A 22647-nucleotide genomic window follows, 5' to 3' on the forward strand; every position below is an offset into this window, starting at 1 on the left:
TACACTCGAAATTTTTGTACAAACCAGGAGCCTACTTGCTCTTTGAAGTTAGGTTTGTGAAATGGCTGATGTAAGGGTGATATTTTAAAAGAATGCTCTTGACAATCCAGTTCATAGTAGCCCTAATTGGAATTTTAATGAGAATTTAAACATTTCTAGTCATTTCTGTCAGGTCTTGAGAGATAAACCAGCCATTACAAAAGTTATTGCACACACAACACATTTGGAGATCCAAATGTGCTCATCATCAAGCAATGGTCATCAAGATCACAATAATCAAAACTCTAAAGGATTATAAAGTCAAGGTAAGTCTAAAGTACACGGTATGAAAGGGACTCAATATGGGTGCTTCTATAAATGAGTATGGTAATGTTATTTTTTGTAGATTTATTTGTCAAACAAACCCAAATCTTCCTTGGTAGCAATTGGATTTTAAGATACGTTTGGAACAGTTCTCATGTTGACCTCGAAGGAAACAGTCAATGTAATTCTTATAGCGGAAGTTAACCCAAACATATTTTTTTCAAGTATATGTTCCCAGCAGGCCCACTAGTTGAAACATGGCATTCTGATTAATTTTGCGTTTGTAGAAGGTAAGTTAAGCAGAAAAATGCACGTGTTTTTAGCTATCTCTGAGGGCGGCCATTTTGTCTTCTGTCGACTAAAAAAAGACATCACAACTGCTCACAACGACCCATCACGGCTGACCTGTTTTCTGAATATGAGCCGTGATTGGTCGTTGTGAGCAGTTGTGATGTCATTTTTAGTCGACAGAAGACAAAATGGCCGCCCCCAGAGATTGCTAAAACGGGTGCATCAACTAGTGGGCCTGCATAGAACATATTCTTGAAAAAAATATATGCTTGGGTTGACTTCCACTTTAAAAAAAGATACTCCCATCAAGTAAACAAGAATTTATTAGGTCTGAACTACTCTGCGGTGGGGGAATACCGTCCACACCTGAAGCCTGACAAGTGAGCATCGCACTTGATGCTGTATGAAAAGTAGAGGACTCCTTTGCTCAACCGGCAGCTCATAGAACGAGATCCTCGCTCGGGAAAGATGATACAAACGCCTGCCTGGTCGTTGTAAAGAACATCTCTGTCCCACACTTCAAACCTCAACTCCTGGCCGACCTCCACCGAGCTGAAGTAATAAGTGGCGTTCCATACGGGGTTGTTGTCGTCCATCACTGTTTCAGTCTCCTCGTACATGCCGTTGTAGAAGATCTTCACGTAGGCGTCTGTTTTGGTGAAGGTGTCGGCCTTGAGCCCGGCGGCTCTGTGGATCTCCAGTTTAAGAGAGCCGCGGCCAGCCCGCAGAGGACAGCAGTTGTGGTCCAGGTTGGGTGTCGGGGAGCAGTTCTTCAAACCCAGCTGGTCCTCCTGAAGCTTGTTCTCTTGGATATACTCTGAGATGATTGCCCTGAGATTAGCGCTGATCTGAGAGTCCTCCACCAGGTGGTGCAGGGGGAAAATCCCGTAGGAAACCACATCTGGGTTGTCTTGGAGGCTGTTCATCCAACTGTGGTAGGCGTCGGAGGGGTCCTGCTGGTAGAGGATATCCGGAAAGTATTTCTCGCCGCCAGTGACCTCAATCTTGTGAGTCATGAAGCCTTGATAGAAGCCCATGCTCATGTTGCCCTTCATGAGGCCGTCACACTTGTTGGAGTAGGAAGCATTGGAAGGGAGGAATCCCAAGGCCATGCGCAGTTCGGCATTCAGGCAGTTTTTGATCTCTGCCTCTGTAAAGCCCTTCAACGTGGCCAGGCAGGTCCGGAAGGCTGTGATTCGCCTCACTTTTCCACCAAGTTGAACCTCGGGAATGGAATTCCAACAACAATTTAGCTGCTACATGATTCCCATCGCAAAGACACAGACTGTGTGCACTTATCTGCATCTGACCTGGTGAATGTAATGCGTTCCATAGGTGTCGATCAGCCGTTTGTACAGGGCTCTGCTGTGGCTCGTCGTTAGGATCGGCGGAAGTCTGCTCAGATGCTTTGTGAACTCCGTGCTCAGTTGTGGGTGGTCAGCCAGTCTGTAGCTGGAACAATAAGAGGAATAGGAAGTTAACATTACTGAGAATGACTGTTTGGTCCCCATAGTCGGGGTTCATGGTGAACGCTTTAAATCTTGGTTCCTTGTCTTTTTTTTTTCTTTTTTCTTGTAGTTGCTAGGAAAAGACTTTGTCCATCTATTCTCTATACTGGTTGTTGTCGTTAAGGTCATGGCCTCATGGGTGTATTTGCACCTATTCCAACTGACTGTGGCACCCTGCATGTGTTTGTCTTCAATGAGCCAGCATATATGTTTTTCAAATGGGGGAGGAAGCTGGAGTAACCAGAGAGTTTGGCGACATAGTCGGTGTCCATTCTTTTACCTGTAGTAGGTGCAGCTGATTTCATGTATGGCAAAAGTGGCCTTGTCCACGCTGTGCTGCGAACGAGCGAACTTGGCCAAGTCTGAGCGGCTCCCTCCCAGCACCACCTTGCCGAATTTATCGAGGCTCAAACCCACACTCCAGTTGTTGTTCACCAGCGAGTTGGAGCTGCGCAGCAGAGATTCCACAGAGTGGTGGAGGGCACTCGAGAGCTGCTTGCTGCAACGGCTGAAGGGGCGCCAATCAAGCACAGCAGCTGGGAGCCTCTGAATCTGAGGATGGGTGGGGTGGGAAAGGACAGTATGAAACAAACCACTTAAAGTGGTCAACTCAAACATATTTCTTTCAAGAATATGTTCTATGCAAGCCCACTAGTTGAAACAAGGCATTCTGATTAATATTGCATTTGTGGAATAAGAGTTCATCCACTGTTTTTTTTTTTTTTTTTCGCCATCTCTGGGGCGGCCATTTTGTCACTTCTGTTGACTGAAAATGACATCACAACTACGCGGGGCTTAGATAATGGCCAATCGCGGCTGATTTTCTGAAGCTGAGCTGTGATTGGTCGTTACCTGATCCCTGAGTAGGTGTGATGTCATTTTCAGTCGACAGATTTGACAAAAAGGGGTGGATTGTGCTGCTTAACTCTTATTCCACAAACGCAATATTAATCAGAATGCCGTGTTTCAACTGGTCGACCGGCTGGGAACATATTCTTGAAAAAAATATATGTTGGGGTTGATTTCCTATTTAATGTTGAGCGTAGAATCAACAGTAGTCACCTGTCCTTTGTGGAAGCGGTTTGGACACAGTGTGCATGTCTGATTGTCAGCCAGAGGACCCTTGACGTTAATGACATACGCCCCCGTCCGTCGCAACCGGACCACATCGAAACCCTCCCCGGCCAGGTTGTAGCCGGGCACGAAGGGTGCTTTCTCGCATTGTGTCGCCGTGCCGAGCCGACACGCCCGGAGCCTGCCCACCTCCAGGATGACTGGCAATGCCAACATCAATGAGACAAAGCTACTTCTTTGGAATCCTGGCATGGTTACCTAGATGTAAAGTGAATTTGTATTCAGTCAAGTCTCTCTGTAAACATACTTGGTTTGTCGGCATTCCAGATTGAAGAGAGCTGGGGCGTTTTTAATCCTAGCACAGTTGTTGTAAAAAAATAAGCTCTAAATGTTTTCAAGACTATATACTCATAAAGGGAAAGTCAACACTTACCTTGGATTGGGTCTTAAGCTTAACGTTTTTTTTTTTGTTTTTTTTCCTATGGTCAAAACGGTGCAGAAATTCCTCTTCAGTTTTTGCTTTGTCTTCTAAACCTCGATGGCTTCAGCCTCCAGAGGGACGGTGGAAACTCTTGGTCCTGCTGCACATTAAGCTGCAGACTGGCAGCGATTCTGTTTGGCCGCTCACCTTTGTCTGTGATTCACTGTTTGAAAAACACCAAGGAGGGAATTCATGGCTCAGGGCTTTTCATGTCTGTCTGTTTTTGTTTTCTCTCTCTCGCTCTCACTCTCTCACCGCTTAAGGCTGTTCCAATTTCCTCAGCATGAGCCGGTTTGTTTTCACGTTCAAGATCGCCTTCTATTCCCTCGCAGCTCGTTGGGGGAGGGTGATTCTTTGATTTTCACTGGAGCAAGATGCACAGACACACACTTGCTGGAAATGAATGTGTGCGTGCAAAGGGGATTGTCTTGTGGGTTTTGTATGTGCGCTTTTGTGCATACAGCGTCTAAGCTTGCCTGTCTGTGTGCATATAACCTTACCATAACCATGAGGTCACTTCCGCCAATGTCTATTTATGCATGTGGATAGAATGTAGGTGGGGTTTTTTTTTTTTTTTTTGGGTCAGTAAACCCGCAGAAATTGCAAGTGGCTGACCATAATCTGCGCAAGGCGTCTCCTGCAAAAATGGAACTTGGTGGTGTTCATCTTATTTCTAGTATGCAAGCATCAAAATAGAGTGGCCATTTTGATTCATGCATTCTTGCGCAGTGTGAATTGCTCCCAAGAGGCGAAATGCTCTTGATCCAACTTTAAACGTGGTAAAACACTTAATGTTGATTGTAATCAAAAGAACTCAAATGCATCCTGTTGTACCGGTTAACTTTTGTCTGTCTGTTGTTTTTCAGATGCCCTTCATTATTTACTTTGGGGAAACTGGACACATGAAACATAAATGCAACCCAGTCCACAAATTATCTTTATTGCATTAAATCAGTACACGTGCCTTTTACTGTAATGTGTTTACATTTCAGTCGAATGGTTTAATAATTAAAAAAGACACATCCGCATGGAGAATAAACAATTTATCACGTTAAAAATTAAGCTTGTCAGAGGTTGAATAAGGTTATTGCAATATTCATCAACAAAAAAGGAAAGTGGTCAGGCCACATTTGTGCTTTTCTGGATATTTCATGCGGATATTTCATTCTCTTGCAGAAGTGCTCTCTCCTCTTCCTGCTGTATTTCCGCGTAACCCCTCCTCAAAGTCAGGCCAGGCAGCTTTGATCTTCTTTTCAGCAAGACCACGACTCCCATGACAACCAGCGCCGTCACGCCCATCACGCCAAATGCTACCCCTGCCTTTTCTCCGCTGGACAGCTGACCCTGGTTCTGGTTGAAGTTTCTCAAAATCCGCTGGACATCCTTGGGGTCTGCCAGTTTCCATGCCTTGGTGTCTCCGACTCGTACCCAGCTTTTGTCATCCTCTGCCATCACCATTACTGTGTCGGTGGCCTTTACGGTAATTAGTGGTGCCCTTGTGAAAGGAGGGAGATGGACTGGAAGCAGCTGGCCGCCTGTGAATAATCCCGACTGGACACAGTAAAGGATTTCACAGCCATCGCTGACGGCAGCAAGATGTTGACTAAACTTGGGGGGGCAGCGACGTTGTTGCCTCGCCATGGGGTTGTTTGACTCACAGCTGAAGAAGCCCGCGAAGGGTACGGCGTACTTGGTGCCAGTTTCATAGTCCTTACTCAAACAGATCACGTGGCCGTCTGAGAGAAACTTCAGAGGCATAAACTTCTCTGGGCAGCTTTTAGAGTTGGTGACGGGGTTCGGCAGGGAGGGGCTATACATCCCTCCAAAGAGATACCCGGAGTCTTCCGGAGCCTCGCTATTGACTGAACACCAGTAGGTGTTTATGCGAGCGGAGCGGACGTACGAGTTGTCCCGACACACTTTGCGATGGCAGTCGAACCAGTAAAAGAGCCCGCATCGATACGTCTCGTCATGACATTCGTACACGGTGTAAGCTTGCTGTCTCACCTCCGATCTCAGTAACGTAGGCGAGTAAGGCGGCTTACATGAAAAGGCACCCGTATCTGGGTTTTTCTGGGCCGAGGTGTCACACAGCGGGCCTGCATTTTGGGAGATGGGAACGCATCCTTGGTAGACTCCGCCAAAACTGAGGTTCGTAGCAGGGCCGTCACACGAGGCGTCGTCGATGTTTGCTTGGAAGTTGAAGTTCTGGGAGTTGACGTCAACGCAACCGGGGCGAGTGTTGACTTTGTAGTAGCGCTCGATGGCCTTGGTTACCGAATTGGCGACTTTGTTAACAGTTGGCTGCGGCAGATCGGGGAGGGTGTTGGCATTTATAAAGTAGGGCAGAGCTAATCCTGACCGATCAACTGCAACCAGGTTGTTTCTGGTACTTTCCTGCCACTTTTGCAGGGTGATGCCTGGATAGAAAGGTATACTGCCGTGACTTTGGATGAGAGAATACTGAATGTTTGACTGGTATTCCTGGAGTGACGAGCTCTGTTGGCCGCTCTGGCTGCTTATTTCAAACTTGAGCTTGTCAAAGAAGTTCAGGCCGGCCGAGGCTTTGATGGCAGAACTTTCCGATGCACCATTCACCACGTAAGAGGAACGCAAGTAGTCCTCCTCCACCAAGGTAGCCCCAGCATCAACGCTGGTGATCACATGGGTACCATAGTCCAACACCATCTTCTCTGAGAGGTAGTTAGCGTTCCTTGTTTGGTTGTTTTCGATAGCATCAGCTATCTCCTTGGCTTGCTGAGCAAAACGTGAATCGAGATTGAAATCTGGGTAAGCCTGAACTGTGTAGAGGAGGTTGCGAACCTGGGAATGAAATGAAACGTGCGTTAGATGTTATTGTCTTCTCCTCAAAAATGTGAACGCATAAATTGAGGAGGATTGGTTAAATGGCCGTTATAATCAAACCCGCAAATGGAAAATACGCCTGTTGTGATGTGTGCTGTTCAACTCCTTGTTGTGCAAATAACACTAAAAGAGTGAATAGTTGGAATAACAGCTCTTAAGTTCTTGTGGGCAGTGTACAGTACGGTCCGTACTTATAGTATATTCATAGCCTGTTGACATTGTGTAAATGTAAATTTGTCCCCAAAAATGCATATCTACACATGGGGTACCGGCACAACAATAAAACATTCATGGTAAGCCCATCACGTAAACCTGTCTTCCCCGAATCAGTAACTGTACTCCCGAATCACTTGGCACACAGCATTTCAAGATTCTGACAATAGATAAAAAAAGGGAAAAAAATCATTAGGTTCAGAACCGATCCCAGCTAAACCCGGAAAATATCCACACTTGGGTTTAAAAAAAGGAAATATTTCCTCTCAAGTTTAGCGGTACACGTGATAGTTTAGAAGTGTTTAATTGGCATTAGTATTATGAGGTGGCCCTTGGACAACTTTCTCCCCATTAGGGGGCCCCTGGACCCAAAACGTTTGACAACACCTGACCTCAATTAAATTCCTCTGCACCATCACAAAATGAAAATTTGTACAAGCTCATATAAGTCAACTGGTTTGACTTTCATGTTGTAGCATTTTAGCTCCCATTTTTGTGATTACACCTAAACGGTCAACATATCCATAAAACCTCACCTGCACTTTGGTTGTGGTTGAAGAATCTTTGACCTGATGGATTTTCATCCTCTGGCTCTCAGAGGAGAATTTTCCATTCAGCTTAGAAAAGTATGATACGTCAGCATTTATGCCGCGCGATGTTGAGCTTCGCTGTTCCTGCCAGGAGCTGATTATCTCAGAGTTGGTCTCCACTCCCGTCTCCTTGTGGGGTATGACAAACACTTCATCTGGGATGAAGTAGAGTCCGTCTTCGGTGGTCTGGCAATGGAAATAGCTGAGGTTCATGACCCGACCCATATCTACGTTCCGGAGGTTATCCCAGCCTCCGCCGGGTAGGGCTTCCAAGGCTGTGATGGAGAGGTTAGCGGAAGCTCGACATTGTCGAAGCCAGTTGGTCGGACGGCTGATTGAAACTGACAAACAAACGTGAAGGAGCGAGAGAACCAGCAGAGTCGCAGGTGCCCCCATCTAGAATGTGTCAAAATGTAGTCAAAGACTGCTGAGCTTAAACTTCCAGGGTTCCTCCTCTCTTATCATATGACCTTAATGAGGAACTTGTTTGTGAGGAAACGGTGCCTGTGGTTGAGTTTTGCTTTTGGTTAGCTCGTCTGTTCCCCCCAGAGCATTAACTCTGTATACTACTGATAAAACATATTTAATTAGTCTAACATTAAGAGGACTTTAATATAAAAACTAATGTCATAAGCCTACTTTTTAAATCTGTTTGATGCAAAGCATTTCTGAAGGTTTCAAGTGATTTACAAGTGTGACTCAGCATCAGGTCAAATGTAGAAGTACCTTTGCCCTATCAGTGCTGATAAAAGGCTGTAGTATCTGACAAGAAATATCTCATGTCAGATAAGGTTTTTATGATACACATTCAAGCTTCGTCTTATCAGAGACAACCGAAAAACAGAAGTGAAAGCAAAGTCTGAAAAATGGCACCCATCATAACATGTGCTGCTTTACAGTTCCCCAATGAGTCACTGCACAAACTAGTCCAGGCCTGAATGTGCAAACCCAAGACACTTACACTGCCTGGTCGAAGAAAGTCACCATTTTTTGCTTCACCCGAACTGATCCTGATGGTTCTTTTCCTGGAACATGTACAACCAGTTACAATCTTGATTCCATCCAAACAACCAGCACTGAAACAGACCTCCTGAATATCGCCCATGACCTCCTGTCTTCTGATTTCAATAACCTTTGTCCTCAATCCTCTCTATCTCACCTGAATTGATATCACCTTTATCACCAGCTCCACCCACAACTGGCTAAAAACTCACTGGCAGTCATCAGTTCATCTAACTGCCTTCTTTCCCAAGGGTGTCCCCCAAAGTTCAGTTCTCTGACCACTCTTCATTCTTGCATCTGTCCCTTTGGTCTCAAATTCAACTGCTTTTATGATGATGATACGCAGCTTCTCAACTGCACCAAAACGATCTCCTTTACCATTCTCTCATTCCTAACAGGCTGTATTAATAGATTAAATGAATGCATTCAAACTTCTTTTAAAAGCTAATCTGTGACAAAATTGAAATCGCCATCATTGGACCAAAAGCACTCACCACTTCCACCTGTAGCTCCACCCTCCAGGTACACCTTTGCTTCTCCCTCTCATACCTTACACTTTCAGTTCATTTCATATTGACTCTTGCAACTGTCTACCAACATAAATTATGTGAAATACATTCAGATCCCTGCTGCGCATCTATTCACCCCTCTCTGATTCTTGACCATGTTGCCAATGTCCTACACAAGCTCCCCATTCCCCAGAGAAGCAATTTCAGAATCTTCGTCTTGACCTAAAAAGACCCCCGCAACCTGGACACATCCTACCTGACTTTGAACTCACACCCACCAACAACTTCCATTCTGTGGATGAAGGAACTCACAATGTCAATACACAGAAGAAACGGGGTCTATACAAGAGCTGTGTTGTCTGAGCTGTCTTTAAATCAGTGCGTCAGACTTGTCAGGCTGGTATTTGTCAATAAACACCTATATAAACAGCAACATTTGGATGACACCCTACATATGTAAGATTGTAATTTTATGTAATCCACTAGGAAAATGTCACATTGACTTCTTGCTCACAAAGCCTTTTTTCTGATTTGAACATTGCAGTCTTGTAGTCCTTTCTGACTCCCAGGGACTTGTTACCAACTGTGCCCATTAGGTGGCAGTATAGTTTCAAAAACAACTGCAAAACATAGACTTCAAGATCAGTTTATTTTTAAGTTTCTCAAGTGTCAATCGTCGGTAAATTGATCATAACCCAGTTTCCATGTTGAATACAAATCTCTTGATGGATTTGACCAGCGTACTGATAGTCAATAAAATCTTATGTACGAAGCACAAGACAGCCAAATGTGTTCTATTCTTCAGATGCAAGATGCATTTTCATGTTATCCCCATGCTTGCGTGGATTTTATCGAAGTACTCCAGCTTCCTGCTACATTACAAAAACATACTGTGCCTGTTACGATTTGCAACCAATTTCTCACCCCGAATTAGTGGAAAGTTTTTGCAACTTTTGAAAAATGACTCAAACGCATAATGGCGCACATTCCCTCTTGGTGATTTACTTATGCCCCGTTTATTTATCTATTTATTCGTTTATTTTAAATCTCATTTGTCTGCTGAAATCAGGCCAAAGCCCCTTTCTTATACGAAATTATGGCGTTGGCACTATCGTGTGGCATTTTAGTGCCAATGAAAGATTGTTGGCTTGAGGAGAGGAGCTTCGTTTCAACAGGCCACAATCGCGTGTAACTGAATAAAACGCAATGACAACACTAGGCAATGATGTGATGTTCATTGTTTAACAACATCTCCCGAAAATTAGTAGGCAACACTGTTGTTGAGTTTGAATTATTTTGTCCGCATTAGTGTCCTGTAATTGACAGGCGACAACAGGGTGTACGTCACCTCTCATCCAGAGTCAGCTGGAATCAATGTGACGCTAATGAGGACAAATGCTTGCAGAAAATAGATGGATAAGTTAGATTATTTTATTCACATTAGCCAAAAAGCCACTGTCAAATTGAATGTTCAATTTTTAAATCTGTATACCTTCTGGCTGGAAATGACAGAAAGGGACAAATGACATATAACAGATGTTAAAAATTCCATGTCCAAAATGTACATTCTTTCTAAATTTTAGTTTTAAATGAATAGTTTATCATGCTTCAATGTATCAAGATCCTTGTTGGTGCCAAACATAACATTTTTGAAGGACATGACTTATTTTCAAAATGTTATAATAAAATGATGGATGTTTCACAAATATCACTAAACAGGGGTATCAAGCTTTTTGTCAAGGGTGACATGATACTATCGCAGTGATTAAATGTACATAGGCCACTCCTCATATATTTGAATAACCACATAGGGAGTGTTTCAGAGTTAGATTAGTTTTATTATTGTTCACAACATGGACAATAAGGAAAGGAAGTGCTGAGACAGCAGGATTATTAATTCCTATTGCAGAAGGAAAGATAGCATAGACACTATAGCTTCATAAATACATGGTCCATGTGGTTCTTAGGATGCCAGGAACGCCGTGGATCATTTATACACCCTTCCGCTCATCCTACTCCTCCTCCTCCTGCGGACCTTGGCGGGCTTGGACCTCTTACGTCGGACCTTCTTGATTCTTTTAGGGGTCTTCCTTCTCGGGGCCCTTCTCCTCCTCCTCCTGGTCGACCTTTTCCTCACAGGGGTGGCCCTCCTGCGTCTTCTCCTGGAGCGTCCCCTCCTGGTCCTCCTCCCCTGGGCCTTTTTCTTCTTCTTCCCCCTCCCCCTCCTCCTCCTCTTGCTTCTCCTCTCCCCCCTCACGGCCCTCCTTCTGCGACCCCCGGGCGGTTTGGGGTTGAGCTTGAAGGATCCGGAAGCCCCTTTGCCCCGGGTGCGCACGATGACTTTTTTGGCCACCAGCCTGCGCAGGGCGAGGCGGATCCGGGCTCGGTTCCGGGTCACGTCGTAGCCGCTGTCCTTCAGAACCTTCTTGAGGGCCACCAGGGACACGCCGCGCGAACCCGCGTAGGATGAGATGGCGTTCAGGATGAGGATGGACACCGTGGGGCCGGTCCTCTTCCTCGGTCTCCGTGGAGATATGGGCGCAAGTGACACCGACATTGTGGGATGCGCCTGCGTTCTAATCAAGTATGTTCAGATACAAACACGAGTGTTGAGAATGATGTCTCAGTTAAAACTGCTTTTTTTTTTGTTTTGTTTTGTTTGTTTGTTTTGTTTTGTTTGAAGTCCTGATGAGAACCAACCTATGTGTCTTCTCCAGCTAAACTCTCCTTTAAAATCTCCTCGTGAGCTGTTGAATGCATTTGCAAAAGCATTTCATAAGGATTGGTGGAGTTCTTTTCTCTCTGTACGTGACAGTTAGAGAGAGATTTCACCCTTTAGTACAAAGTCTGATGCGTAATTACGCAACTGCACCTGTGACGTATGAATTGAGAAGTCGTATTGTTCAACGAGTGTCATCACCATTACGACATCATTACACATTGAATTAATCAGTTGTCATTCGAGGCGATTCAGTTGAGGCTGGAAACTTGAATTAATGTAATGCATTGGCAACGCACACTTTCACAGAAATGCGAAGCGTATTTCAAAGAAAACGCATTTGAGCCGCGCGTGTATACTCAAACACCAACACTTTTTATTTCCCATGTTCATACAAACCAATGGTTATCTTATTTTGACTGATAGGAGGCTAAAACCGTGCAAATTCCGTGCTACCAAAAAGCAGTGCAGTGACGTCATCGCGCTCTTCCTACGCTCTGCACCTGTTTAATAAATTCTGACGTGTTTAAACATGGACAACCAATCATGTGGCTCAGAGTGGGCCCGTTGTAGTAAAAAAATAAATAAACCAAGAGGTGTTACAAATATTGACGTTTATCTGTTTCCTTCCTTGTTAAATTCATTGCTGATGGGGGAAATCGTAGCATGAGTGTCTTCACGTAGATTAATATAAACAAATGTAAAGGTAATTAATGGTTACGTTAAGGAATTTGAGCATTTTCTTTTTATTTCAAAGCTGTCAGCTTCAAAAAGGTTGCTGCCCCCTGTGCACTTCTTTGCTGAAATAATCCATTCACCTCACAGAGGTGTGTCATGCATGTCTAGATGCTGATTAGACAGCCTGATTATTAGACAGCCTTTGCCCACAATAAAAAGCCACTCTACAATGTGAAATTTGTGTAAAAGTCCATTTGGATTGACTTTGTCAAGCATACATCTGTTTGCGCATTGTTGAAATGTGGTTAAACTGACGTATATTATTTTCGAGGAGAAGAGGAGGATTTGCATCAGTTTAGCACATTGTGAAACCGATGTAGCCTATCAAATTAAAAACTGTTTGTTTGTTTGTTTGTTTGTTTGTTTGTTTGTTTTGCAGTGTTGGTTCAAGTATAGCATAAGTCAGTAGTTCTTAAGATTTTACACAAAGTATCATCAAAAAACAAAATACTTAACTCTCCTAGTTACTGTAGTACCACATGAGAAACTTACTGCCATAAATGATCGTAAGTGAACAGAGCAGCCATACTTGCAACTAAAATATATAGGAAGTGAGCTATCTTTTTTTTTGGGTTGGGGGGGTACTATTTTGGCCCATTTTTGCACATTTACAGGGGTCGTACTTTTGACCCCTTGTCCTAGAGGTTTCATCTGATTGACTTAAAACTTTCAGTACAAGTTTATAGGTCTTATTGCATTATTTCACGATAAAAATAATTAGCAAAATACCGCAATGTTATTTTAGGTGCAAACGAAAGATGAAAGCGTACGGCGCGTTGGCATGAGCATGAATGATGGTTTGGAGAGATTTTTACAATAGATGTCCCAGAAAGAACATACTTGGCGTGCAAAGGGATGAGGTATGTACTAAATATTAACAGTTAGTTAACAAGACAATATTTCTACCCACCTTTTTCCTACGCCCTGTACATACTGTACCTTATCCCGGATTACACAGTCAGTCAGTCGTCAGTGAAATGGATATCCTTGTGGCATAATCCATGGTATTGCATGTATTGACCCACTAGAGGGCAGTCTATGCCTGTGAATGCAATGTTACTGCAATGAACGCACTTTGGAGAGTTGTTGCAGGCAGTTAATAAAGACAGCTCTGTGGTATTGCTGAAGTAACTGTGGTCTGTCTTTTTAAAAGCACCCAACACAACACGTCAGTCAGTACTTAACCCCTTTACCGTCCGTTAAAAAAAAAAAGACTCCGTCCTCCGTCCCAAAAACGGGCTGTCCCAGACGGACGGACCGTTCCGTCTCTGGGACAGAATTCCCTTCTCTCCCTACAGTATATGACAATATTTTGTTGTACAATGCCACCTAGTGGAGACAAGGAATGTAATCTTTTCAATTTTGATGTACTGCACAGAGAACGCTGACCGGATCCAACTGAAATGTTGTCAGAAAAGCCTCAAGACGTTGATCATTGTTTTCTGCCTACTTCCTGTATTGCGACTTTTAGGCAAAGGGTGTGGCCTTGACGGCACTGCAAATTCTGATGCAGTGACAATTCGCGGTGGAAACAAAAACTGCTGCAACTTGACCCAGATTGAGAGTTCAGGCCTGAAGGCATCTATGAATGTATTTTTCATCATATTGGTACTGCCACCTACTGGTGAAAGGAAATAAAAGTTGTATTCTTTGATATTTTCCCCTAGCGAATTAACCACATTTACCTCAATTTTTCTCCGAACAAAGTTAAGACTTGAATCATACTAAAACACAAGCGTTGTTAGTTTTACCAAACACCACTGCCAAAGCGATGCACTGTTCGCCAAGAAAACAATGCTGTTTTCAAGGGTCTAAACATGCACAAAAACTCGTTCAATTTTGCAAGTTACCTCAAGCTTTTTACTTCGTCAAGCGCTGCTGCCAATGTGGCATATTGTTTGTCAAGAAAAACTTACAAGATGTTTCCTCAAAGTGTGGTGTTTCTTTGCTAGCAGTGAATGGAGGACAGGCCATTTTGTTTTCAAGATATGCTCATGCAGATAATTTATGCAGCAGCAGATACTGCGTATGAGGGATTAATTCCTATGCGTTTGTCTGGTACCACAAATAAATATGGATTAAAACCTGCAAATGCAAGAGTAAAATTAAGTCATTTGATTTGTATAGCCCTTACTCACAATGGTCTCAAAGGGCTTCGCAAGTCTACAGTTGACAAAGATTGCGGACATCCCATGATCCAAACCCCCAAGTGGGCAAGGAAAAATTAAAATCCCAATGAGGGTCTAAAAATAATTCTTAATAAAAAAATTCATTAAACGTTGCATATCCAGGACACGAGGCCTGTCAAAAAAATACATGTTAGACATATACACAGGTGTATTAGACTGTTAGGTTTATTGTGCAATTTAAAAATAATAATCCCTGTCCAATGTTTTAGTGCCAATGTGCCAGTGCCCCAACGTGGACCGGGCTGTGTTGTTTAAAGGAATATTGAAGGAAAAAAAAATGCAAATATTGGTTTTCTCCATTGTTTTATTGTTCACACGCTACATAATAGACATAGACATAAACAGGTTGCTATAAAATGATAGTCTCAACAGATTTAAAGATTAAATGTAACAGTAAGAGTAAATAAGTAAATGTTAAATATACAGGATGTATGCATTTAAGTCCATCCGAGAGCTTTTTAGTACACACTCCTCCTCCTTCTCCTTCTCCTCCTCCTCCTCCTCCTCCTGACGGACCTCGACCTCCTCCTGCGTCGGTATCTCCTTCTCCTCCTGATTCTCCTTGGGCCTCTTCTCCTCCTCCTCCTCCTCCTCCTCACTGAGGACCTCCTTCTCCTCCTCCTCACGGAGCTCCTCCTTCTCCTCCTTCTCCTCCTCCTCCTTACAGACATCCTCCTTCTCCTCCTCCTCCTCACAGACATCCCCCTCCTTCTCCTCCTCCTCCTCACAGACATCCTCCTCCTTCTTCTCCTGACTGAGGTCCTTCTCCTCCTCCTTCTCCTCCTCCTCCTCACGGAGGTGGCCCTCCTGCGTCTCCTCCTCCTCCTTCTCCTCCTCCTCCTCCTCCTCCTCCCGTATCGCCTCCTTCGTCTCCTCCGTCTCCTTCCCACTCTCCTCCTTCTGCTCCTCCTGCGTCTCCTCGTCCTGTAGCGACTGATCCGGAAGACTCCACGTCCCCCCGCGCCCCTGCCACGCACGATGTACTTTCTGGCCACCAGCCTGCGCAGCGCGAGGCGGATCCGGCCTCTGTTGCGCACCACGTCGTAGCCATTGGCTTTAAGGACCCTCTTGAGGCCCACTAGGGTCACGCCACCCGGACCCCCGTAGGAGGAGATGGCGTTCAGGATGAGGTTGGACACCAGCCCGCCCCTCTTCCTGGATCTCGCCCTCGAGGATTTAGGTGCAAGAGACATGGCGCCCCGTTAGCACTCGGGTTTGGAGTTGAAGCGTTGAGTCTGATTGATGGCTCGACACTTGTGCAGATGTGTTGAGTCTTCATCAAGTCCGCATGGGTACCTCGGACGTTGAGACCCGAGACCATACCTCACCTCTCAAATTTGTACAGGTAAGCCCTCCTTTAATTTGAACACATAAACCGTTGGATGGATTTGAAAAAAAGACGATTCATAGTTTTTTAGCGAGGATTTGACCGCTCTGTACGTTTGGGGTTTTAGAGACATTCAAGCTTTGGGCTCAAAGTGTGATGCGTCATTATGCACGGGGTACTGGTGACGTGTCATTTGCGCCCACGTCATCATAGCTTCGACATTGTACTGTAATGTGTCTGATATATAACAGTAGTCAATGTCAGTTCAGCACATCCCCGCTTTTTCCGACGGAGGCGGGTTGCTGTTGTACAAAGAGATACGCCAAATGGGCTCCTGCGAGGCAAAGAGATGCGTGTTCTCTTCGCATTTTTTAAGAATAGTGTGCAGACTGAGGGCAGTACCGGTATATTGTGCAAAGTTTTTTTTGTTTTTTACCACGTGTTTACTTTTGTATGTAATAAAAAAAAAAAAGTCTGAAAGAAGCATGTTTATTTTTTAGACAGCAGAAATAGAATGGATCAAGAAAAGGAATAAACATTTTACATTTTACAATATAAATGATATAATACAGCAAACAAAATGGACACTGAAAATAGTACAATATAAATATAAATAAAATCGGCAATAGAAAGACAAAATACGAATAATACATTAGAAATATAGCAGAAATAGATTAGACAATGTAATTCATAAATTATAAACAATGCAATACAAATAGTATAGAGTGTATAATACGATACGAAATATAACAGCCAATAAAAATAGAATACAGTATACAACAAAACAATGCAAAAATATATAATTGATTAATGAATTAGAAACAATACCGTTCCAATATAGTACAGTACAGTACAATAAAGTACAGTAGACAAAAAATACAACTGTAATATAAAGACAATACAATGTGAAGTAGACAATAAAAATAATAGGATAAAAATATCCCAAATAACAGAAATAACAAATTACAAATATGAATAATACATTAGAAACAATTAGAAACAATATAATACAACTGAAATAGAATGTAGGTACTAGAAAAAGAGTACATTGAAATATAATGAATTAAATACAATTTGGTAAATAATTAATACATTAGGAACAATGCAATACAAATAGAATAGACATGAATAAAATAATAAAATAGCCGACGATAGAAATAATCAATTAGAAATACTACAAGATCCAACGTGTAGCCCTGTGGGGTGAATGTTTTGGGGCTTTTTATAACAGTTGCGGGTTTTAAAATGTCAGTCATTTTCTAAAAGTTATTATTCATCCCTTCATTTGCGTTTAGAATTAGACGGATGGGACGATCGAAATTCTTTGGGCCCTTAATCCCACAACCCCGGATTACCAGGCAGTGAAAAGTGATGTTGATTTTACCTTATAGTTTCAATTTGAGACAAGTAGTGCATGGGGGCCAATATGTGTTTATTTAGTTATTTATTTTAGACACGGCCCCAATTCCCGGCGGCACCTCCCCGCAAGACCGCCCCTCCCCCGCCACCCCCATATGAAAAGCTTCACTGTCACTTGCGAAGATAAAACGGGATTCGTTTTTGCAAAATAAACGGCATTGTGCTTGGATTTCAGTGTAAAATTTATGCGTGGACTGCATGATTGATTATTGCCTTGACTCTTTGAGTAAAATGCATCTTGCTGCGCATTCATGGCAAATTGTAGTAAGACAATCGAATTTTTCTGCTTACACATCCAGATGAAGTGATCAAGGATGGAAACCAAGAGGACACCTCCAAAAGTCAAACAGAATCTATTCTGCGATGGTTGATTTTTTTTTTATGGGGAAGGGGTTATGAACTACAGTGCGTACGGAAAGTATTCAGACCCCTATAAACTTTCTGTGTCATCATTCGCAGCCAATTGCCAAAATCAAAAACGTTCATTTTATTTCTCGTAAATGTGCACTTAGCACCCCATCTTGACAGCAAAAAATCAAAAATGTAGAATTTTTTGCAAATTTATTAAAAAAGAAAAAATGAAATATCACATAGTCATAAATATTCAGAATCTGTCCTCAGAAGCCCCCTTTTGAGCAAGTACAGCAATTAATCTTTTTGGGAATGATGATGAATGAAAGTTTTTCACACCTGGATTTGGGGATCCTCTGCCATTCTTCCTTGCAGATCCTCTCCAGTTCTGTCAGGTTGGATGGTGAACGGTGGTGGACAGCCATTTTCAGGTTTCTCCAGTGATGCTCAATCCACATATACAATTATTAGCACAATCCACATATACAATTATTAGCACCAAAAAGTGCAATCTTGGTCTCATCAGACCAGAGGATTTTATTGCTCCTAGTCTGGGAGTCCTTCATGTGTTTTTCGGGAAACTATGCGGGCGAGGCTTCCATTGGGCCACTCTGCCATAAAGCCCCGACTGGTGGAGGGCTGCAGTGACAGTTGACTTTGTGTAATTTTCTCCCATCTCCCTACTGCATATCTAGAGCTCAGCCACAGTGATCTTTGGGTTATTTTTTACCTTTCTCACCAAGGTTCTTCTCCCACGATTGCTCAGTTTGGCTGGACGGCCAGGTCTAGGAAGAGTTGTGGTGTTTCCCAAACTTTGTCCATTAGAGGATTATGGAGGCCACTTGTGCTCTTAGGAACCTTGAGTGCTGCAGAGATTCTTCTATAACCTTGGCCGGATCTGTGCCTTGCCACAATTCTGTCCCTAATCACTTGGACAGTTCCTTCGACCTCATGATTCTCATTTTCTCTGACATGCACTGTGAGCTGTAAGGTCTTATATAGATCTTCCCTAATCAAGTCCAATGAGTTTAAATAAACACATCTGGACTCCAATAAAGAATTAGAACCATCTCAAGGATGATCAGAAGAAATGGAGAGCATGTGAGTTAAATATGAAAGATTTTTGCAAATTGTCTGAATACTTATGACCATGCATGGATATTTCAGTTTTTGTTTTTTCATTAATTTGCAGACATTTCTTCAGTTATGTTTTTTTTTCTGTCAAGATGGGGTGTACATTAGTGAGAGATAAAATGAACTTTTTTGATTCGGCAAATGGCTGCAATGACACAGAAAGTGAACATTTTCAAGGGGTCTGAATACTTTCCGTACCAACTGTATAGGCCTGCAATGAATGTCTAAATTAACATTTTAACTTCTACCAACTGTCATGCAGACATTCAGAGTAAAATAGAATAACTACACACTCTTCAGTGGTGTATTTAGATCGTGCTGGAATTATGTGTAGTTCATAAGTGCATTAAACATCATTTTTGTTTGTAAATTCAAATGCACAGTAAAAAAAAATACAGGCAGTCAATTAGTGTAGGTTGGTGTGTATACACATGTGTATATACACATGTTACTGCGTATATCTACATAGGTTTGATTCTAAATGTTTGCCGTCAATGTTATACATTAATGGCCACATTATGCCGCCGCCCCTGTGTGACCTATATCTTTGCTACTGTAACAATGAAAATTTCCCCACTGTGGAATCAATAAAGGCATTCTTATCTTATCTTATCTTCTTAGGACACAATACGGGTTCATATGCTGTAAAAAAAAAACAGCATACAAAAGAGCACTGTAAAAAAATCTCAGATGTAACGGGTTCGTGAAAGGTGAAACGCAATAAAATGAGGGACCACTGTATTGCAACTAAAATAAATTATACTCTTTCAAGTTGGCTGGCAGGCACATGGAGAGAATGCAAAAGATTTTTTGTAGTGTTTTTTTTTTTTTTTCTTGCTGGAAGTGATCGTGTTCGTAAAGCAGCATCTGCTCAGTAAAAATGTGCATAAATTGGTTTGGTGATCAATGTTGTTTGGTTATCACCTTTTTTTTTTTTCACTTAGCCATACATTACAATCACAAAAAACAAAGAAAAAACTAAACTAGTGGCATAGATCACAGGTGTCAAACTCAAGACCCTGGGGGCCAGATCCACAACATGATATTGGGTAGATTTTTTTGTTTGTGGCCAAAGCAAATAAAGTGTCTATACTTCACATTTCTTTTCTGCACTAACTCTGTACCTTAGTCACATTTTTTTCCTTATGTTTTATATTACGACTATATTTTGGTATAGTCATCATTTTCCGTGACTTCTGATTTCAAATTTGTCATGGAAAAAAGTCATACCAATGAGATGCAGAGGAATTGTGTATACATAAAATGTGGAGATTGCACTTATAATATTTTCAGACAAACTCCAGACCTGTTTTTACCCTATTATAGCACCTCACCGTAAGTCTTTGTTTTAAGACCATTTTGAGTGAACTCCCTTGCCAGCATTTGGGGCCATTTTTCATCCGTTGCTATAGTTTGCTCGAAAAATGAATTTGTGGTTGTACAGCTTCAATGAGGTCCAAGCAGTTGTCTATGAATGTTTTATTTTCACACGGGATTATTTAAACAGAGTGGCATGAGAAGTGAAAAGGTCCATTATGTGATAAATGGAAGTCTATATGAATAGAATAGATGCAGGAGAAAATGGAAGTGTATATACAGTCCATGTTAAGCTGCCACTAGTACAGCCTGCTCAGTCTCCTCCTCCTCCTCCTCCTGCGCATGGGTCTCCTCCTGCGTCGGTACCTCCTGACTCTCCTGACCCTCCTCAGCCTGCGGACCCTCCTGACTCTCCTCCTCCTCCTCCTTGGGTACCTTCTCCTCCTCCTCCTCACTCTCCTTCTTCCCCTTCTCCTCACGGACCTCCTCCTGCGTGACCTCCTCCTTCTCCTCAAGGACCTCCTCCTTCGGGACCTCCTCCTCCGGGACCTCCTCCTTCTTCTCCTCCTCCTGGACCTCCTCCTCAGGGACCTCCTTCTCCGTCTCCTCCTCACGGATCTCGTTCTCCTCCTCCTCCTTCTCCTGCGGGGTGTGCCCCTCCTGCGCCTTCTCCTGGAGCGCCTCCTCCGAAGTCTCCTGCCTCTAGTCCTCCGCCTTCTCCGCCGCCTCCTCCTCCGCCGCCTCAACATCCGAACGCCTCTGCGCCTTCGAGGGCCGTAGGGGTTGATCCTGAGGCGCCTTCCCCTGGTTCGCACGACGTACTTCCTGGCCACCAGTCTGCGAACGGCCAGTCGGAGCCGGGCTCTGTTGCGCACCACGTCGTAGCCGTTGGCCTTCAGGACTCTCCTGAGGCCGGCTAGGGTGACGCCGGACGGGCCGCCGTAGGAGATGGCATTCAGGATGAGGTTGGACACCGCGCCCCCCCTCTTCCTGGATCGCGTTTGCGGGGTCATTTCCGGGCCGGAGCCGTATTGAAGGATATTTTTGCAGATCCTCCGGGTGGCCTGATTGTAAGTGGAGTGGCAAAAGTGCCGATTATGCCGGAAGGTAAATTTCTCCTGGCATTTATCGGTTTTCGGCCCTTAGTAATGTGCGCGCTTTAGAGAGATTAGAGACTTTCAGACAAAGTAGTGATGCATGCGCAATTATGCGCCGCGATATCGTGACGCGTGTCGTCATCCAGAATCAAGCTCTCCTTATTACAAACGGCAGCCACGGTAACAAGACTCCTATATTTGAGGCAAGGCGGGATTTATCTCTTAATAAGAGACGTCAGAGTGCAGGGACTCTTCCGCAAAGCGAACTGCGGATTGCTATAAAGACTTTAGAGGAATTTCACGTGCGCAGTGAGGTGCTTCATATTTGAATATGACCGCAGTTGCAGATAGCATGGCACGGTGACTTCGTGGTTATCTTGTCGACTGACTGCTGGACATTCAGGCATGTACTGTTTATCATTAATTAATTCTGTTTGCCAATGCAAATTTGCACTAACACTGCAGCCCTCCTTGACTTTTGGCTGCATGTCCATGCTCCGTGAAGTCTGCCCGTCGCTTGGAAATGGTGGATCCTCGCCCAGATTAGCTGTCAAGTCATGAGTGTTGAAATTTAGAGTGGGGCAATTTTATGTTCGAGTCAGCACCATTCATTTATGGGCGTCTGATAAGCGTCTGATTGCTTGGTGAAATTGTGGACGTGGTGCAGGCGGTCATTTGTGTTGGTGATGTGTCCATGCACCACATACTCATGTTCGCACAGCAATTCAGGGTCCATGAGGGGAAATATAATTAATTCTGTCTGAATGGCCAACAAAACAAAGTATTGATATTTTTTATGCACTGCGAAGTGGTGACATATATGCCACGAAAACATCGCAGTTATAGAAACCCTCAGATTAAGTGTATTTATATAACCCTTAAAAGGGAAGTTAAGTAAAATATTTCCTTTACAATAATACCTTCTATGCGTCACCATAAGTCAAAAACACTATTCTGATTAATATTGCATTCCTGCAATATGAATTTAAGCAACAAAATCAACCCGTTTTAATCCATCTGGGGTGGTAGGCGTTTTGCTATGCACTTGCTGTCAAGGGACAACACGTGCCTAAATGCTCAGGTAACTACCAATCATGGCTCAAACCAGAGGGGGCGTGGCTCAGTGCAGGTCTCCCAACCCAGAGTTTGTGGGTTTGATCTTCTGCCATGTCAAAGTATCCTTGAGCAAGATACTGAACCCCCAGTTTCTCCTGACGCTGTCTCATCAGTGGGTAAATGAGGTACAGTGTGAAACACTTTGAGGACCGAAGGTAGAAAAGCACACTCTGAAAACAGTTGGGTTAAAACGAACACCATTTGGGGTAAAAAAAAATAAAAAAATGGACAGATCCACAATTTGGGTCAATTCGACCCATCTTCTTGCGTTGTTTTGTACAAAGCAGCCCACTTTTTGGTGTTGTTTTGTACAAAACTGCCAAACTGCCAATTTGGGTTTTTTTCTGCAAAACAACCCAGTAAGTCTGACTCAAGATTGTTATTTTTCACCCAACTGTTTTTAG

At 43.4% G+C, this 22647-nt stretch overlaps 3 protein-coding genes across 4 annotated transcripts; all 3 read right to left on the reverse strand.

Moving 5' to 3' along the window:
- Positions 1-110: 110 nt before the first annotated feature.
- prf1.5 (perforin 1.5) lies at positions 111-4047 on the reverse strand. Of its 2 annotated transcripts, XM_086031197.1 has the most exons (6): positions 3913-4047; positions 3610-3820; positions 3165-3434; positions 2383-2654; positions 1905-2046; positions 111-1817 (listed from the first exon to the last, which is right to left on the reverse strand). In XM_086031197.1, the coding sequence occupies exons 3-6, from the start codon at positions 3426-3428 to the stop codon at positions 930-932; spliced, it is 1566 nt and encodes a 521-aa protein (XP_085887323.1). In that variant the 5' UTR covers positions 3429-3434; positions 3610-3820; positions 3913-4047; the 3' UTR covers positions 111-929. The 2 variants fall into 2 exon arrangements, with proteins under 2 accessions (XP_085887323.1, XP_085887322.1); XM_086031196.1 differs by having other exon boundaries at positions 3610-4016.
- A 534-nt stretch (positions 4048-4581) lies between these two features.
- Positions 4582-7769, reverse strand: mpeg1.1 (macrophage expressed 1, tandem duplicate 1). Its single transcript, XM_086030886.1, has 2 exons — positions 7272-7769; positions 4582-6480 (listed from the first exon to the last, which is right to left on the reverse strand). The coding sequence occupies exons 1-2, from the start codon at positions 7719-7721 to the stop codon at positions 4807-4809; spliced, it is 2124 nt and encodes a 707-aa protein (XP_085887012.1). The 5' UTR covers positions 7722-7769; the 3' UTR covers positions 4582-4806.
- Positions 7770-20177: 12408 nt separating this feature from the next.
- Positions 20178-21143, reverse strand: LOC147147056 (uncharacterized). The gene has a single exon (XM_086030723.1). It carries the CDS (start codon positions 21041-21043, stop codon positions 20330-20332), a length of 714 nt encoding a protein of 237 aa, XP_085886849.1. The 5' UTR covers positions 21044-21143; the 3' UTR covers positions 20178-20329.
- Positions 21144-22647: the final 1504 nt, after the last annotated feature.

Source organism: Filicampus tigris, chromosome 5, assembly GCF_054856515.1.
Source record: "Filicampus tigris isolate MCC_2025a chromosome 5, RoL_Ftig_1.0, whole genome shotgun sequence".
NCBI classification, from domain to species: Eukaryota; Metazoa; Chordata; class Actinopteri; order Syngnathiformes; family Syngnathidae; genus Filicampus; species Filicampus tigris.

Bases quoted from the DNA above. Each gene is read 5' to 3' on its own strand.
- prf1.5 (XM_086031197.1), bottom strand. From the start codon at position 3,428: ATGCCAGGATTCCAAAGAAGTAGCTTTGTCTCATTGATGTTGGCATTG. The intron at 2,655-3,164 runs GTGACTACTGTT...ACCCATCCTCAG, and splicing joins ACCGCTTCCACAAAGGACAG to ATTCAGAGGCTCCCAGCTGC. The intron at 2,047-2,382 runs GTAAAAGAATGG...TTATTGTTCCAG, and splicing joins ATCAGCTGCACCTACTACAG to CTACAGACTGGCTGACCACC.
- mpeg1.1 (XM_086030886.1), bottom strand. From the start codon at position 7,721: ATGGGGGCACCTGCGACTCTGCTGGTTCTCTCGCTCCTTCACGTTTGT. The intron at 6,481-7,271 runs GTGAGGTTTTAT...TTTCATTCCCAG, and splicing joins CAACCACAACCAAAGTGCAG to GTTCGCAACCTCCTCTACAC.
- LOC147147056 (XM_086030723.1), bottom strand. From the start codon at position 21,043: ATGACCCCGCAAACGCGATCCAGGAAGAGGGGGGGCGCGGTGTCCAAC.